The sequence below is a fragment of the Leptidea sinapis genome, chromosome 22 (assembly GCF_905404315.1).
Source record: "Leptidea sinapis chromosome 22, ilLepSina1.1, whole genome shotgun sequence".
NCBI classification, from domain to species: Eukaryota; Metazoa; Arthropoda; class Insecta; order Lepidoptera; family Pieridae; genus Leptidea; species Leptidea sinapis.
Genome location: NC_066286.1, coordinates 5,769,101 through 5,789,440, shown reverse-complemented (window position 1 = coordinate 5,789,440; position 20,340 = coordinate 5,769,101). Strand labels below are relative to the sequence as shown.

The window sequence follows — 20,340 nt, the reverse complement described above, 5'->3', positions numbered from 1 at the left end:
CTTTGTATGGAGAAATGGCATAAGGTTGACTGTGTGAAATCTTCATCTACCATACACCATAAACCTTTACTCTTCTATCGATAACATAAAAATACGTTTGCCAATTTACTCAATGTTTAAGATGGTGATATTTTTACCATATACGCCACGCTTGGTAGGCGGGTTAGCGACCACGTAGGTTCCAGAAGACGAATTTCTCTGCTGCATTTAAAGGCAGTTTTCGATGTTGAATAAATGTTGGAATAATATTCAACCACAAATACGGAGCCAGTGTAGTTTACATAGTTTTATAACTACATCAGCGAAATCTAGTTTGCTTTTTGGAATTTTTAAATGAATAATATCTTGTTCGTACTATAGTTTAACCTTATGTTATTACGTAGAATGTACTTACCTAATAACGAACGTATAAAATTTATAAATCATACAAATGTATTATGTAAACACATGACGTGTAAGACTAGTAATTACATCGGCGTGCGCTACTTATGGCATTCGTGTGTGGCGTCATTTATTGGTCCCACTGGAAGATCAGCGCTGATTGCGATAGTTATCAGCATTATGCTGAAGTGTGACCAATATGTGACAAACACTCTAACATGTAATTTGTTTTGTATAACATCTAAACAATAATGTTTTTAAAGTGATAACCCTCGCTTCTAGGATTAACACACAAATAAAATTGAAAAACAAAATTTTATGAACGATGCGGGACTCGAACCCACGACCTCCGGCGTTCCGTGCTGGTGCTCTAACCAACTGAGCTAACCGTTCGAGTACCACCTCGTTATAAAATTCTGTTAGCTTTGTTCAACTCTCAGGTTGTGGCTTCATCTACAGGATCTACTTTACAGTTGATAACCTGCTCAACCCCAATATTTGCATATTAAGAAATTGACTTGAGATGTCGCTCTTGTAAATCTAAACAATATGTTATGTTTTTAAAGTGATAACCCTCACTTCTAGGATTAATACACGAATAAAATTTGAAAAACAAAATTTTATGAACGATGCGGAACTCGAACCCAAGACCTCCGGTGTTCCGTGCAGGTGCTCTAACTAACTGGACGTGCTAGACAAACGCCTCCCCCAAAGATCTCCACGACGATCGGTCTTGCACTGCCCTCATCCAACGTATTCCGGCGATCTCGACCAGATCGTAGTTCAGTTTTGTATATATTTATTCTATTTTATTATGTAAATATTGTGTTTGTTGTAAATAAATATATTTCTCTCTTTTTGTCTTTCAGTTTTGGAACGCTCCTCACAAGAAAGACCAATGATCTAGTCAAGATCGCCGGGATGGGTCGCATGAGGGCAACACAAGAATGACCATGGTGGAGATCTTTCGGGGAGCCCTTTGTCTAGCAGTGGACGTCTTTCGGTTGAAGCAATAAATGCCTAAGACATAGAATTACAATATAGTAAGTATTTGAAAATTGATTGAAATATGTCCATACACAGATATGAACGATGACGGTGCAGCGCGGATCTCGGTGCGTCACCAACAACATCGCCCCCGTATCACAAAAGTGCTCACGTTTATAACCGACGAGACCCCCCCACCCCCTCTCCATCCTGTGGTCGTATAACGCGATTGTTTGCAAAAAGCATTTTCCGCTTCGGTTTGATAAACTCTGTGCGATTTCAAAACAATCGCAGTGCTAATGTTAAGACGTTCCTTGCTCACCACTTGGATCCGAGTGGGGCGGGGCTATTGTAGCGGTGCCTCCCATTCGGATCCGAGCGAGCGTCCCGTTCATTTTGTAGTAGTCAGTAAGCCGCCGGCGTTTGAGGCGAATTAACGATGCTTTGCCCGGCCACTGTCAATACAGTCAACTAACGAAAACGAGTATTAATTTCATTCTTACAGTTTGGTAGTGAAGGTATTTTCGCGCCGAAATGGACAGTAAAGCTGGGTCATCCAAAAGTAAAATTAAACCGATTATTTTAACATCTCGTGCTATAAAAAAGCTTCGACAAAGTGATGATTATGACTCGGAATGTTCTGGAGAATATAGTGAAGAGGAGTTTTCTTCAAGTTCAGTAGGATCTGGTAGCGACTGTGATTTAAGTACCTTTAATTTAAGATTGAAAATGAAGACAACCAGCCGTAGACCACGTGCTGATGATACACCAGCTCAACCTTCAAGGTCATTAGCTTCAAAGCGAGGTTTAAGTGAGTCAAACGATAGCCCTATTATCAAATGTAAGCGATTGAAACCTATGTTTAGAGATGGGCCAACGAGAATGAATACACCAGGTTCAAGTGATACATCTGCTCAATCTGCAAAGTTACCAGATTCAGATATTGGTTCCTCAGAATCAAAGCCAGCGCTTCGCCAACTAAAATTAGACGGAAATGCGATCAATCCAAACTTGTCGCCAGAGCATAATGACGCCTGTGAAACTGCTTTGCCGTATCCGAGTTCTGAATGTAGTTCTCCAAACTTACCAAATGATAACGGTGATGTCCCATTACCTGACCATTCACCCAATAACCCACCTTCTCGTCAAGAAGCCACTATCACCTGGAGCAGTAATCCAATTTCAATGAAAATTATTGATTTTACTAAGAAACAGGAACTTTTAGTGCCACCTCCAACAGATCCTTACGAAGCGTTCCGTTTGTTAATTGACGACGATTTATTGGATCTTATTGTTCGAGAGACGAATGCAAACGCATTAAGAGTGCGTACTGCAGAGAATCTGAAGCAAAAATCAAGAATAAAAAATTGGAAAGATTTAACTAGGGAAGAACTGCTGACATTTCTAGGACTCCTTATTCACACTGGAACAATTCGGCTAAACCGTATAAGCGATTATTGGAAACGACATTATTTATTTAATATTACATGCTTCGGACAATTCATGTCCCGAAACCGTTTTTTACTGATATTGCGATGCCTGCACTTTACATCTGAAACAAGTGAGAAAGACCATCTAAAAAAAATTCGTCCAATTATGGACCATTTTAACAATAAAATGAATACTATTTATTGTCCGGGTAAACAGTTGTCATTGGATGAGTCCATGGTTTTGTGGCGCGGTCGATTGCTGTTCAGACAGTACATTAGGAATAAAAGGCATAAATATGGTACTAAGCTTTATGTCCTAGCTGAGCCAGATGGTACCATTTTAAAATACCAAGTTTACGCAGGTGCAAATGATGAGACATCAGGTCAAGCACATGCTAGTAAGATCGTCTTCAAACTCCTAGAAGAGAGGCTAGATTCTGGCCACCATGTTTATATGGATAATTACTACAACTCATATGGTTTGGCTGTGAAATTACTAGATCGACAGACGTACTGCACAGGAACGTTGAGGAAAAACCGCAAAGATAATCCTGTTGATATTGGAACTATCTCATTGAAAAAAGGGGAAAACAAATCCTTATTCTTGAATGGTGTTCATATTGGAAAATGGAGGGGTAAACGTTACGTACTGTATATTTCCACAGAATATGATGACCAGATGATGGAAACTACTTCCACAAGGGGATCTGTAGCACTGAAACCAATGGCAATCGTTCATTATAATAATTTTATGTCGGGCGTAGATCTTCAAGATCAGATGCTGGCTTATTATCCAGTCCAAAGAAAGACCCTGCGCTGGTACAAGAAGCTGTTTGTGCATACGCTGCAAATGAGCCTCAGTAATGCATTTTACTTGTACAACAAATTTTCGGCGAATAATAAAATGAATCTATATGATTTCCGTTTGAAGATACTGGAAATGCTTCTACCTGATCCAAATGAATTCAATCGACGCAATGTTTTGAAAGTGAAGCACGAACTCACTAAAATAGAAAAGACCCGAGCGAGAATAAAGAAAGTCGGGAGTGTCGTGAAAGAAACCACCGAAGTGGCCCGAAAAGAATGCAAAGGCTGCAAAGCACAGAAAAAGAGGGTGCAAACAATTTACGAATGTAAGCAATGTGAAGGTTCTCCAGGTTTCTGCACAAAATGTTTCTGCCTAGCACATTCTTAAGTTTTTGAAATTGCCTTTTTACACGCTTTATATTAGCTTCACTTTGTATGTTTGTATGGTTGTATGTTTGTAGCCGACTTCTTTGGGCGCGACTTTGACCCACTTTAAACGGCTAGATTTCGTTCAAACTTTGTAGATTTATCGAGGACCGATGACATTACACTAATTTGAGAAAATTATTAAATTTTTCAATTGCAAAATATGATTTTTGTTAATTTATATAATTTTTAAATAATTTATATATAATTTGTTGATGTAAAGAGATCACTCATTTTTGCTAGTAACTTTTTTTTTAGATTCCGATTTTGTTTCAGTTCTTTGTACTGTTCTTTGATCTTTATAAATAAACATATAATTTTGCTCAGATTTCTTAATGTCTTCCTAAATAAATAATTCTCCAAATGCCGTGCCGTTAATGTGGTGCAATACCAGTGGACACCCAGGAGCATGCCAGCCTTTAAGGTAGATGGGAGTGCTTTTTTGAACAGAAATTTCCTGGAAATACGGCAAAAGAAAAAACTCAGTCCATCTTTGATAAGACGTAGAAGTTTCTGAAGAGCTGCACACTGAAGACAGCACACATGATGATAACTATATTTAATTTTTAGTTAATGGCATGGGGAATGCTATATTGAAGACTTGAAGGTCGGTGTTATCAAGTGAAGCGTCTCATCGAGCACTATTTGCGTGAGTACCGCAATGAAGCACGCAAAAGCTAGGGCACGTAACATCGTACGATCGACACGTACAAAGTATCGTCTCAATAGGGCTACTGGAAACCCAAGCGCTGGCAGCTATTTCGGTCAACGGATCAGCCTAGCTATCCAACGCAGAATTGCTGACAGTGTTCTTGGTACACTTCCTCGTAATGATATTGTCAATTTCATGTAATAAGTAATAATAATGTTAAGTATTGTAAATATATTTTACTAGCTTACCCGACAGACGTTGTTCTGTACATACTAAATAAAATACTGTTTTTTATGAATTTTTCAATAATATTTCATAACATCAAGGATTATTTCGTAAAATATGTTATAATGAATATGAAATTGTTTCACAGCAGAACTGTCAAACCGTGGGTCACTAGATTCTCTCATAGAAAATATATCCATACAAAACAAATATTAGAAATAAAAATTAGAGTTGTGTCGGGTCTAGGCGAAGCCGATCATTGGTTTCGGCAGCTCAAGAAAATCACACCATACCTTTCCAATAACAGTAATTCAACAAACGATCCATTGGAGTGGTTGCCATAAAATAGCAAACCAAAAATGACTTGTATCGCCATAATATACTTTTATTGTTCCGCCAGCTCTGTCTACAGCTAACGACTATTTCTGAAACCGGAAATATTATGAGAAAAAATAAACTTCTATTTGTTATCTAAATATAAAAATATTTTATGGTTTTCTTTTTCATTGTTCTTTCTCCTTTTTGGTGATTGCTAGTCAGCTGAACCGTTCATTTGTCCCTTAACAATACTTGTTAAAAATATAATTTTAATGAATAAATTTGTGTAAGAAAGCTTGTTCATTTATATTTTTTTACTTTATTGAGACGACTTTATTCACCTATATTATTTATTATAAGTTGAAGCAACTACTTTTTAGTAAGTACATGTGTTATTACATTATTTTCTGGATCCTCTGTAGATCTATTAGTGCAAGATTATTGCTATCGGCCGTTGTGGCCGTTAAAAAAAAGAATGCTCTTTCTTTTAATTTTAAATTAGTGATGTTTGATATCTTAAGATAGTTTTCTGCGATTGCATTGATTGTGTTTGCTATAAATTGTTCAGTAGTTTTCTTCTTAGGTTGAATACGTAGTAGGTGGTTTAACAATTATTAAATTTGTTTCAAAATTAGGTGTTTTATTTAATTAGAGGTGATGTGTATGAAATATCGTTATCTATGTGTTGTCGTTTTATTTAATGAATTACAGCAATCAAATTGCATTAAAGTATTTTTTTGTTAATATTTATATATAAGTCTGAAAAAGTGACTACTCTGGCATGTGCCCTTGAAGTTTTTAGCCGACAGTTCGTCCATTGATGTCTCAGTTGCCACATTAAAGTATATTTAATACGAAATTAAATAAGTAAAGTTAAGTATTATAAACAGAATATACAATAATATTTCATTATTAATTGGTTACATAAAATTGTTGTTCGTATTTCGTATCCAGGTTAGAGACCCACGAACTAGGGTGGATAATGACCCATAAGAAGCTTTAGATAGCTTTCTACCAATATTCTCCAGTAAAAGGCTACGGTAAACTAAAAAAATACCTGTCATATGTTGTTATGTCTATGTACATGATTTGTTTTTAAATTATCTGATTTTTATTTATTTAAAAGTTCGACCTCTTAGTATCCCCTATAACATTCCTACAGATTATGGTATCATGCCAAAAATTTAACACACAAAAAACGGTTAGAGTCTAAGTGTTATGCGGAAATAATGCACCATTCAGAGGATCATCGCTATTGCGATAAGAATACTTAGAATAAGTAACATATGATTCATGTGGAGTTCAGCTGGAATTGCTTTAGTATGAAAATTCCGTTTTACGCTTAATGAAACACAACGCGCTGAACTTAATTATAAGATAAAAAAATATTTTTTTTATTTTTTACTTTTTAGTGTCAGTTAATAATGATATTATATTATAATCAACCGGAATGAAAACTCTAAAAAATACTCGTACACAAAAAACAATTATATCATCCACATAGACAAAAATTTTCATAAAATGAAAACTACGGGGCAATACTATGTAAAACTTTTATGGGACTTAAATATGGCATCCATTCAAGAATTACCTAAATCGGACCATAAATCTCAGAGTAATCACATACATGTATGTACACCACATACATAAAATAAATACCGGTCGAATTGAGAACCTTCTCCTTTTTGAAGTCGGTTAAAATATATTTATAATATATCACGGGGAGTGTTCCGAAGAGCTGTTTAACCTGATTCCTGCCGCCGAATTCCTCCTTCGCACGACACCCCACAAGTTAGGATATCATCCCCACCATCTGGATGTGTGGCGGTCCTCCACAGTGCGGTTTTCAAGGAGCTTTCTTCCACGTACTACAAAGCTGTGGAATGAGCTTCCTTGTGTGGTGTTTCCGGGACGATACGACATGGGTACCTTCAAAAAAAGCGCGTACACCTTCCTTAAAGGCCGGCAACGCTCCTGTGATTCCTCTGGTGTTGCAAGAGATTGTGGGCGGCGGTGATCACTTAACAACAGGTGACCCGTACGCTCGTTTGTCCTCCTATTCCATAAAAAAAAATATAGTGACAACATCTGACGGGATCTTTATTTGTGGCTTTTCGGAAGAAATTTTTATTGCTACTTCAGAAGAATTTTATTTACCAGAACCGTAAGAAATTGTCTTAATCATACCAACAATGGTAGACTTATTCTAAATGGTCATAAGCTTATATAATTTATACGTCTAGATAGAGCCTCTTGCTGCTAGACAACCGATATAAACAGGCCAGGTTTATTACTATAGAGTGCGTGATAAGCTTCGTCTTACTCTCGTGATTTGTATGGTTATGGTTTGTAAAGTGGCTTTGGTCCAGTTCAGTGTAGCCCTGTTTTACTGCGACCAATGTGATCTATTGTGATAGCCACTGTTAACTATAGCTCACTGCTAAGATTGATTCTTTTCATGGATCTTATTATATTTTTTGCCGTGAGCTGACGTATCTCAAGTGATTGAAGAATTGTACTTACCAAAGAGATGCTACCTTTACGCATTTAAGCACCACATTCAGAGAGGATGTGTAACCACATTCAGACTCGCGATTTGTATGTCTCATTGGGTTAGTGTGCGTTACTTGCTCAAAATAGAGGTTAACTATCAACCCCAATTTTTTTGACGTCTACACAGCTGTCAGTCTATCTAGACGTATAAAAGATCAAAGGTTTTATGAATATTTTTACCGATTTAATGCAAAAGGGGTCACAATTGTGGGTATGCTAACATCTAATCATGCCGCAAATTTCTTGGTAGTTTTATTGCATTGTATTAAATTCATAATTATTTACTTAAATTACTTTAACATCAGTTATTGGAATTCCTCTGGGTTCTCTTGAACTGGAAGATTCCTTTACGAAAGCAATGTTCATTAACCGTGTCCTGTGTCAGGCACGCCTTGATATTGCGAGCTATTTCCGCTGCGTTACACCCCGCCTGAACTCATGTTGAAAAATTTATTTAATTTTAAATGTTTACATCTTTACTTTACTTTTTCGGTATGTGTGGATTGATGTATGTACCTACTGTACTCAATAACTCTTGTGTTTTTAGTTCTCTCTAAGGAAACCTGCCCTCCGAATGAGCTGTATGAAAAAAATTACATACTTCTAGTGTAATATGACTTACCTATGAAATAAAAGATCTTTGATTTGTTTTTGTTTTAACAATTAAAAGTCAGACAATTCAATATTGTACATTTTTTAATATATAATTTTCTATCTGTCATATTAATAAAAGTTTCACTCTGAAATCCAGCGGGAGGCTCCATTGCAAAGGATGCCGGTTAGAGTATGGGTACCACAACGGCGCCTATTTCTGCCGTGAAGCACTACTGAGTAAGCATTATTGTTTCGGTCAGAAGGCCGTCGTAGCTAGTGAAATTACAGGGCAAACGAGATAGGCGAGCGCAAATGTAGTGCCGTTCAGAATTTTTTGGTTTTTCAAGAATCCTGAGCGGCATTGCATTATAATGGGCAGTGCCTATGACCAAGAAGGTTATATCTTCTAACTTAATCCAATGTTGCCAGTTCAACTCAATGGCCATACTTCAAAACCTATTATTTATGCAAAAGAAGGAGAAAAGATTTGAGAGAATAGTAAAGTCTTAGTACCCTCCACAGTCTACAGATCTCAGCCTAAAAGTGATGCTGGAGACACGTACTCTCGACCGATGTATAAAGAAAAATTTGTTAACCTCTAGCTAAATGAGCTCACTTTCAGCCTATTTTGAACAGGTTTTGCCCCAAATTTCTGCGTCCACTCTGCATTTCTGCTACCATGAGTGTATTTACTTTCGTGTTACGTAAGATAGTTTTACCCATACCTACTATGCTTTATGAGGAATTCTCATGAAGGTGGACACGCTAATTGTATCGGCTAATGTTGACGTCAGCGCTGTAGGTATGCGTAAGAAATCAGCAAATCAGCTGTGGCTATTAGAGTATTGGCAGTGGCATAGTATCCTAATTAGATAATGTTAATGTATGTATTCAGCTATTCCCTAACGGCCGTTCCCAATATACTATCCTAGTGTCAGTAATTAGCAGTCAATAATACGAAGCTGTCCCAATATATCCGATAAGTCATTCTTATCGCCTTATATTGGGACGCGTGAATTGAAATTTCCATACAAACTTGTAACGCTGGTAAGCTATATGTCGTCCCATTGACAGACAGCGTGTAGGTACGGATAAGGTGAGTTACCGTCGATAAGTTTATTGGGACAGAAAAGTCAACGATAGTTACGATTTTTATCTCAAGTAAGAAATAGACTGAATATTGGGAACGGCCGTAAGAACACATCACAGACCACATATTTTTTCAGTCACTATCCTTAAAGAACATTGAAAATCTAGGCTGCATTAAAATAATATAAATTGCTGACCCCGCAACTGTAGTTTTGCCACATAAATTAAGTACCTACCCGCTCCTGCTCATTGTATGAATTATCATAATTATGTAATGAAATGTCATTGACTGAATTATTTATATTGCGAATTTAAAGGTATTTCTAAGTAAAAAAAGATATAGGTTCCGGATAAGTAATCGGTTCAGTAGTTTTCGCATTATAATCTAAGGAAAAAATTACTCTCCATTTATTACCAGTTGGAGGCTCCTTTGTCTGTACAAAGGAGACAGTACATCCTGTGATGCCGGCTAGATGCAGAAGCAGTAATGTGTAAGCAATATTGTGTTTCGGTCTGAAGGGCGTAGCTAGTAAAATTACTGGGCAAACGAGACTTAACATCTTATCTCAAGGAGACGAATGCTATTGTAGTGCCGCTCAGGATTTTTGGATTTTTCAAGAATCATGAGCGGCACTGAATTGTAATGGGCAGGGTGTTTCAATGACAATCAGCTGAACGTTCTGCTCGTCTCGTTCCTTATTGTCTTAAAAGAGTTAGTTATAGGAGATTATACGTCTTCAAAGTTGTTGTCAACTTCAAAATTTTATAGTATTCATTTGAAAACAAACCTCGTCTCCGAGTTGAATTTGTTTACATACATACTCGTACATATTATTTATTTGTGTTATTAAAAGATTAAGATATTAAAAAAGTGTAGTTTTTTAAATTGTGTTTTTGCATTCGTGTGTCATACTTTTAAGAATTTTTTAAATACAATTGTAATATTATTTCATAAATGTTAATTACTTTATAAACGTAGTTGGGTAATTTACATAAATATGCAAAATCAAATGTTCAAGAATCAAAATTATGAACTTATGACTTCAAATGACAGCCATCTTGGATTTTCAATGATACACAATATATATTCAATTGTATTGCCATTCTGATGGCATCTAAGGGTATGTAGCACATATTAAATCAATCTGTCAAAATGGAAATGGGTTAAATTTCAATATGATAAAATTTTACCTAACCTAAGGGATGAGATAGTAAAAAAATTTTTAAAAGTATATAAAACTAAAAGGTTACTACTGTTTATGCGAACGCTGTGGGAGCCGTGATAGTTTATCTGAAACACAACAATCAGAACCATAGCCCTAACTTTCACCATTCCGGGAGCACCCAAGGGTCTATTTTTGGACCGCGCCTCTTCGTTATGTTTAGTAACGATTTGCCTAATAATACATATAGCATTGTCTGTGGATGACACTTAACTAATATTCAAAGAAACCAAGCATCTTATGACTAAATTTGTATTCTGTATGCATAAATTTGTTTGTATCATTGACAAAATTGATTCATCCCATGACCTACTTTGCTATAATTCTTTTAAAATCATAAGCTCAGGTTTATATTTGCACGACAAAGATTGTATGACAGTTGGTGGACTGTCAGTCTGTAATTAAATGATATAAGTTACTTAGGAACCACATATGTTCAAGCGAATTTCGACCTACTTGCTAATTATAACTTTTTGTCGAATTTTGTCGATAGTACATAGAACACACAAAATAATTATGAATGTCAGTATGATAGCTGGAATAAAATATATTTTGAGTTTATAAACTCGTGATGCGGAGGCGCAGCGTGCTTTGGCGGGGCCCCATATAAAAATTTGCTTGGGGCCCTTATGACAGGTAAAGATTTCTCACAAAATGAAAAAAAGGAATGTGTGGTTTTATGAAACCACAGTAAAAGTGAAACTTTTTTTCACATTATAGACATTTAACTAATAATTTTTGGAATAATATTCCATTAAGGGTATAAAAATCGCTTTATCAATCTTAATTTTATGCTTGGAAAATTGGAATGATAATGGGAAATAATAAAAGTAGACTAAATCTCCAACTAATATTTTTATTGAACTCTGTGTCTTAGCTCTGGTTAAAAATATTGATTGAAAAAGATTAAAAATGATGAAATTTGAATACTTTTGAATACTTTCAATTCTTTTTCATGTATATTTAGATATACAGTTTACATGGGGTGACTGATTCCCAATACTTTTCAATCAATATTTTTAATCAGGGAGAGTATGACATACATAATACTTGAAAATTATTTAGATTATTAACACATATTAAAAAATGAACGAAATAGCGCGGAGCACTTGCACAAATGAGTAGGTAATAGTCTATACACTACACGGTCAGCTGCTGCAAACTATAGGCGCCGCCCGACCGTCACGCGACATGCAACACACAGACGAAAAAGTTTGACACGATGTAATATAAGTTTCACTTTAAGAAAAATATTTGTATAAAATTAATAGATTATTTATTCATCATAATTATCTTTTTGCTATCTCTATTCTATTCTCTATTTATCTATCTGCCCCTTTTTCCAAAATTTTTACAAACAATTCAAATGAAATATACACTCTCCTTGCCATTTTTCAGCTATCAGCAAAAGTTTTTATTAATTTTTGCTTACTCACGTCGGGGGCCCCCGTGGCCCTGGGGCCCCGTATATTTGATACGCCAGATACGGCGATAGCTACGCCCCTGTCGTGATGCCTGCTAATGATACCACACCTTAGGAATAATCGATCACACCAGGGTCGATCGTTTCAACATAAATTAAAACCACTTAGACTCTAGAATGTCAGATACTTAGGAAAGTCCCAAAACATTGCTTTCGTGAAAGAAGCTCGTCGTAGCTTCGGCCGGATGATACCTAGAAAGTTAAGAAATCTTTAGCAGATTCCGTATATGGTTTCACATTTATTGACATCTAAAATACGCTCGTTTCGAGACTGACTCACAAATCTATCCTTCAAATCTGCCAGAAAGAAACGAAACATCACAATTCACTCTCTATGACTCATATCATGTATTTTAATTTTATTCATACTGAAGTTGTGTATAAGATTTATTATTAACAGCGCCTATTTCTGCCGTGAAGCAGTAATGTGTAAAGATAACTGTGTTTTGCTCTGAAGGGCGCCGTAGCTAGTGATATTACTGGGCAAATGAGACTTAACATCTTATGTTTCAAGGTGAAGAGCGCAAATGTAGTGCCGCTCAGAATTTTTGGGTTTTTCAAGAATCTGGAGCGGCACTGCATTGTAATGGGCATGGCGTATCAATTACCATCACCTGAACGTCCTGCTCGTCTCGTCCCTTATTTTCATAAAAAAACGACTATTTAAAGTATCTTATTCATGTACTACAACACTCTTCAACGGAATAATACATAACTTACACACACGAAATTTTGGGTACAATAGAAACTCCACAACGGTTATCAGCATTGACATTATTATGCACCCTTATGATATAAAAGACTCAGAAGAATAAATAATTATTAGTCTTTTATAAACCAGATTTAATTCAATATTTAAATTTTTTAAGCAGGTTACGAGCTACTTTAGAATACTTAAGGTCAGACGTGAAAGAGACTGTCATGTGTATTACAAAAATAATCTTTATTTTTTTTTATGGAATAGGAGGGCAAACGAGCGTACGGACACCTGGTGTTAAGTGATCACCGCCGCCCACATTCTCTTGCAACACCAGAGGAATCACAAGAGCGTTGCCGGCCTTTAAGGAGGTGTACGCGCTTTTTTTGAAGGTACCCATGTCATATCGTCCCGCAAACACCGCACAAGGAAGCTCATTCCACAGCTTCGTAGTACGAGGAAGAAAGCTCCTTAAAAACCGCACTGTGGAGGACCGCCACACATCCAGATGGTGGGGATGATATCCTAACTTGTGGCGTGTCGTGCGAAGGTGGAATTTATTATACAGTCTTAGATTAAGGTTTGGTGTCCGCTGCGCTTCAACTGGATACCGCAGGAGTAGTCGCAAATTCCTGTAACTAATGCTATGGCCAAATGGGCGTACTCGAGCCAGCCTCGAACAATGTGTGACGTTGACGTGCCACATGTTCTGTTAAACTTTGCTTATAATTGAAACTAAAATGTCGGGTTGCGTAGTAAAACTATGTACAAATAATCTATATATATAAATATTATATATATAAATTAATTGCTGTTCGTAAGTCTCGCTAAAACTCGAGAACGGCTGGACCGATTTGGCTAGTTTTGGTCTTGAATTATTTGTGAAAGTACAGGGAAGGTTTAAAAGGTGAATAAATAGGAAAATACTCGGAAATAAATAAAAACAACAAATTTGTTTTTTTATTACAACAACAGGGTGCATTTTTACGAAGCAGTTCTTGATTTTATGATATATTATTGACATATTCATAAAAAAACATTATTTTATTTATTATATACAGAACAACGTCTGTCGGGTCAGCAAGTTAATAATAAATTTCAATGTTAAATAATACGAAGCGTATGTTACGAAATTTCAATTGAATTGAATGTATAGATGCCACGCACACAAGCACCTAATAGTTGCCGTAATAAAAAAGCTATTGTTCTTAGGTAGTGCGGTGTCTAGTTGGAGGGCAGCGGAGACCAATCCTTAATCTAATAATACAGGGTTATTGGTAAATTCGACGTATACCCGTTAGTAGGTGATAGGGGTGACTATTTGCAATATGTTATGTTTTAAAAGTGATAACCCTCACTTCTAGGATTAATACGTGCCAGTGCTCTGTGAACGCCAGAGGTCGTGGGTTCGAGTCCCGCATTGTTCATAAAATTTTGTTTTCAAATTTTATTTGTTTACTATTTGCAATAATTTTAACCTCCATAAGCATTATGAAAAAGTTTTGAGTTATTTAGGTTATTTAGCTTTTTTTTAAATAAGTCAAAATTGCAACTTCAAAAATTTTTTAAAAATAAGAGTATTGATCTAAATCTCATTTTTTCTTCTGATTTATAAAAACAATTAAATACTGGTTATTTATCAATATTAAAAAAAACAATTATCGGTTAAAATTTTAAAAATGCGAAACAATAAACTATTAATGGTTTTTTACGACTTAGATACTTTGCAAATCCCACTTCCACGAAGTCATAATTTTTCGGGTTAATGAGCCTGTGATAACTAACGTGGCTTTCTATTGGTAAGGCTTATTAGGTAAATTCTTTCTTCGTGCTATTCCGAGAACTAAAATTGGGCTTCACTCCCAAAGAGATTATTTAATGAGTTGCTTAATAGTAATTTTGTCTAAATGGATGTGTTTGGGATATCGGTGCTACAATTTAAAAGACTTTGCAACAGCCTTATTGTTCAATTATAGATAATATTAGGATTTTATTTATGCATATTTACTGGTTCTAAATAATATTGCACATATTTAACCAAATTTATATTAATTAGCCTTTAAAATACTTTACTTTTTTGTACTAACATTATTTTTAATAATACAACAGAGCTGTACATACCTGTAAGTAAGCTATTCTGATCATAAGTCACACACACACATACAAACACACACACATACTCACGCCATGTTCCCGTCGGGGTAGGCAGAGACAATAGAATTCCACTTGCTTCTATCCTTCCACACCACACGCTCTTCCTCTACATTCACCACTCTTTTCATACATGCTCGGCGGTTGCGGGTGCTCCGGACCTTTCCCCAACCAACTCTCACAACCGTACATTAACGTGGCGACAAGCACTCCATTATGAACAGCCATTCGCGCCTCTTTAGGCACAGGCTGGCCGTTCATAAAGGCATGCAGCGCTCCATTCACACAATTTCCCACAGTCACTCTCCTTTCAATACCTCCTTCATATCTTCCGTCTCTAGTAAACATAATTTGTGATCATAATTTCTTTTAAATATTGTTTCTTATTTTATGTATAATGTAGAATAGCTTATTCATTTATTAAAGAGACACTCTATAATAAATGAATAAACAGAATTTTCAAAATCAGTTCAGAAGATTCAGAGATTAATCCCCAAAAAACTTTATAATATTAGCATAATTTTTTTACGCGGTTATGACTAAGGCAATAACCGCTTCATGGTTTATATGTAGAATCATAAATCACGAAAGCTTACTTGGCAGTTTCATTACCGCTTGGACGTTGGCAGTTACGAAAATCCAAATGAACTATACATTGCACATGCACATGGATTGTGAAGTTCTGAGATTCCTAAAGGATCTACAATCTTAGAATATTGATTACTGAATTTCAAGTCAATTTTAATTCCCACTTACTAATAGAGATGGCGGTTACATAGTAAAAACTCTCTTGTAACATGCTAGTTTTATTTCATGTAAGTAATATATTCCTATTAAAAAATTAAATCGAAATCTAATTGAATCAAAATATTATTGACTTGTAGGGATTAATAAGTCTTGATAACTCCACTAACTAAATGGATTGATCAGATACATCACAAACATTTCGTATTCGAAATAGATTTTGGCGGGCGGCGGCTTGGCCATACCTTTCTTCATTATTGGTATAAGTATCGACATAGCTAAGGCAAAGAGGATGAAAATACTGCGTTATAAGAGGCGGAACTGCCTAAGTAAAAATTAAAATTTTACTATGAAACGTGCAGTGAGATTTGACATAAGTTTGAAATAGTAATAACAATAATTGGACGACAAAGTATAATCCGGCTAAGTTTGAAAGCGAACAGTTGCTTACAACGTAGTGGATTTAGGCTATTACCCTTTTTTAAAATATTATAGCCGTCATCTGTCAATATATCAATCACTGCACGTTTCATACGATCGAGTGAATCGCTTTTTTCTTCGAGAGTTTCGCTAGGCTGTTCTAAAGTACCTACTTCAACTAACAGATGGCGGCACATGACCATCCCAGTCTTACGATAAAGATTGATTTCCTATAATATACAATTTGTACTCTGTGGTTCTGAGGTGCGGCGGGCCGGTGACCGGACTATATACAATACACACCGACCCAGTGCCAGCGTTTGACAATGGACGTTCCGCACCCCGCGCGTCTCACACATACACAGCCGTCAGCTGATTATTGAGCGAGCCCCGCTCTCCCCGCCCCGCACCCGCCGCACACAGGCGCAATGCCAATCAGCTGATCGTCGGAAGTGGCATGTCGTAGTCGCTACTCGCTATCAAGCGGTCGATTGGTAAAGCTTCGTTCACACACAGCCAATATTGGCTGCGTATTATACTAGCAGTACTTGCACTATTATATATTCTTTGCTAGCAGCGACAATTCGCTGCCTTTGTTTCGTCCAGCTCCTCATTTACCCAAGAAACGAATTATATCGTAAAGTTAATTTTAGACAAATTTCTGACTGCCTCATTAAAAAATGTGTATCTATATAGCGACGAAAGTGCATGCGGGCATGTAGTCCGGAGGATGTGTGTGTGACAGGAGAATCCTGTCACACACACATTGCGGACACTCGCAGACAGTAAAATCTAACATGCTTATTTCGTGGCGAATAAACTTATTCACAGTAAGTTTTCGTTGCGACTGTGTATTCGTTGTATGTGTCCGAAGCTTAGACTCTTTACAAGTTGGCGTACAGAGTTCACTGTACACACCGCCTATAGCCGAAATGAGTAGTTTCAGGCCGAACGTTAAGCCACACACGACGAAGATTGGAGCCGGCAGCTGCAGCAGCCGGCGTTATAACATATCTTTATTATCCGTTTAAAGTCTTGTAGCTGCAAGCAGTCAAACACAAAATGCAGTCAGTTTACAAAATAATGTAATAAACTTAACGGCTGACTAGCCGCACGACGCGACCGAACATTGAACATTAGAACACTCAAATCATGCTCGAGAGTCGAGAGTAATTTGTCGGTCGGTGTCTCGGAGCGGGGCTCTGGCTGCCCGCTGTTTAGTAATCAGTGAAGTCGATCATGCGTGCAGCGTGTCTGATAACAAAATAGTGTTCCAACGACGCACGTCATGTTGCTTGCAATCAGCACCGCTCCGTACGTGAGCGCCGACTCGCTCCGGCCTCTGTTATTTACTGAACCTACTTATTTACTCGGCACTCGGCCGCCGGGCCGCATCAAATGAAGCGGAACACTCCACAAGGCACAAACGGAACATGAAAGAGTTCCGATCCCTATTCGTGTCTCTCTCTGTTTCGTGCGGCACTTGTGATAGACAAGGATAGCGCAATTTGGAAGTCCCGCCTGTCAAGTTCGGCACTTAAAATGGCCGATGCTTGCTTTAGTTTCGTGATCGCCTAGGGAGGGGGCGATGTCGATAATATTATGTTTTATGAGAGAGGGCGGCATCGGAGCCCCCATGAGCCGAGTTGCGATAGATAATACCAACGATAAGTAATACGAGCATCCGATCACTGATGGCCCGGCCGCGGTTCCAGCCACGTTGTAGCCATAATCCAGCCATTCGCATGACGCGTCATATTATATACAAAACTGTACAAACATACCTATGCTGCTTTAATATTTTTAGTAATTACATCATGAATACACGATATAATTTAAAACAATCATTTCGAATGCGTCCTTTGTCTCCAGCATGACAATACAACTAAAACTTTCAACAATAACTGTAAGGCAGCAACTATACCTACCTGTGAGGGTAAAACTAATAACTAGGTAGTTATTACATGAAGGCAACCCACTACCTGGCTTCTAGCTATTTTAGCATTACATAGGACACAAAAACGTGCGAGTTTTAAATACGAGAACGGCGAAACACAATCAGGCTGCATATCGATATATTGCGTCTATGAATAAATTAAATAGTTTTGTAGTCACTGAGAATACCATTCTATTCGTGCTGTATTGGAGCTGGGAGCGTTTACTTCCATAGATTGTTCTGGCGTGCGCATGACAAGCTCTTATTATTATGTAGCGTAACAACATTTAGAAACCCAAACACGATATGGAAATATCATTCTTACTAATCATTTCGCTTTACAGCCGATTCCGTGAAATATCAAAATTCACAGTATTCGCGTGAGCCCGAGCGGTAAGATGCCCCTCCCCTCCCCCCTACACTCTCTGCTCGCTCCGCAGTCCGCACGAATCTCGAGCGAACGCAATATCACAGCCATAAAAAGAAAACGATAAACTTTTTACGATAGTTGGAAAGATGAAGTTAGTACGGCAATATAATGCGCCTTGCGAGCCCTCCACACTACATTGTGCTTGTTGTTGTGGGCTGGATTCATAATATATATAAGTATATCATACGTACATTTATGTAATGTGTATGGATAATGTCAGCATTATCACATCAGCATACAGTATACAGAGTCACGTCGTTCGGCAGGCACCGTCCCTCGCCGGAGTCGTCCAAGGAACATTAGTCGGCGCCCTCGGCATTAGAAATCATTTCTACGAAAGCCGTTCCATTATAAATTCTCGCCGCCACCACTCATTGTTGATAACTCATAGTCATCGTGTCTAAAGGCTTACGTATACCCATGTATCTACACTGTAGCTCCAGACTATTGAGAACGAAATGAATGAATCGTTAGTGTTTTGTTCCGCAAATGTTTTTCAGAGTGCGAAACAATGGGGCTGCCATTCGTCGGATCAACTGTTCAAATTTATAATCCTCTCATGAAATGCAAATCTGCAATATACTTCTGCATTGTATGTGACTTTCAATGGAAATGTTAATTATAAAATATCACAAGTACGTAACAGCATCTATATGATAATGAATCTGATAATGCATTCGATATCATGAGTCATTGTCTCTCATCAGTGACAAGCGACAACAAGAACATTCTGTAATTAGTGTGCTGACTGCTAGCTGTCGGCCTCAATGGGTTCATCAGTACACAGTACAGTTCATTATTTTCACATTATAAGTATAAACTCATTTTAAGTTTACTGAAACAGGTAACACGTACCTACTCTTTTTCTTATAATGAAATGAATTTGTATTGATATAAACTTTCTTGTTTTATACATACTGTTTGGCGAATAATATTTTGATGACATCATATAAATGGATGTGTACTATGCCTCCATATGTTATGACAATAATATAGCTTTCAAATAACGTAAAATACGTAAACTCGACGTAATATACACGATACATTTCGATACACAAGAGTAGGTTTTCAGTCATCCCCATCTCCCTACATCTATGTAACGGAAGTTCGTTCCATAAATAATATTTGAAATTTTCTGTTGTCTTATGAAATTACAGAAAGGCCAAATTATATTAATCCTTAAACTAATTTATAGGAAGCCATGAATTTGAAACTGTACATATAATATCTTCTTTTGTGGTAAATTTGCTTTTGTGGTAAATTTGCAAAAACTTGATATATTCGTATAGATTTAAAATTGGAATCACTCCTCTTCATATTTATTGGTGATTCTTTTGATAGTACAGCCTTATAGCAACCCACTTCCAGTTTTCTTTTTGCATTCGCTTGTTATTAAAATTTTAATACTCAAATTTTATATTTATAAAACAGGACGTTGAAGGGGAATGTGTCTAATAATAAAAAGGTCACAAAATATAATGTTAAATGCCATTTTGTGAATATTTACATTTACCTTACGCCCTACATGAGGAAAATGTAAATATTGTGTTTTCTAGTGTTTATTACCGGTTTTCACACATATCGACGTATAATATATTAACATAACGTTACAAGTTCAATTATTTTCCATTCCATTTCGTATAATATTGAATACGCATATGGACTGGAATTGGAAATATGTAGCATAACGAGTTGTGTAAACTACATTGCCGAATTCAGATGTCGTTTTTTTCAGTTACGATGCTGTGTATTTGCCGTCTGATAAATTATTTATTCAATTTAGTAGGTTATCAC

General features: G+C 36.8%; 1 protein-coding gene across 1 annotated transcript; it reads left to right on the top strand.

The window, feature by feature from the left end:
• The first annotated feature begins 1,795 nt into the window (after positions 1-1,795).
• On the top strand, positions 1,796-5,820 carry LOC126970761 (piggyBac transposable element-derived protein 4-like). The gene has a single exon (XM_050816834.1). The coding sequence runs from the start codon at positions 1,903-1,905 to the stop codon at positions 3,991-3,993; it is 2,091 nt and encodes a 696-aa protein (XP_050672791.1). The 5' UTR covers positions 1,796-1,902; the 3' UTR covers positions 3,994-5,820.
• The last annotated feature ends 14,520 nt before the right edge of the window (positions 5,821-20,340 follow it).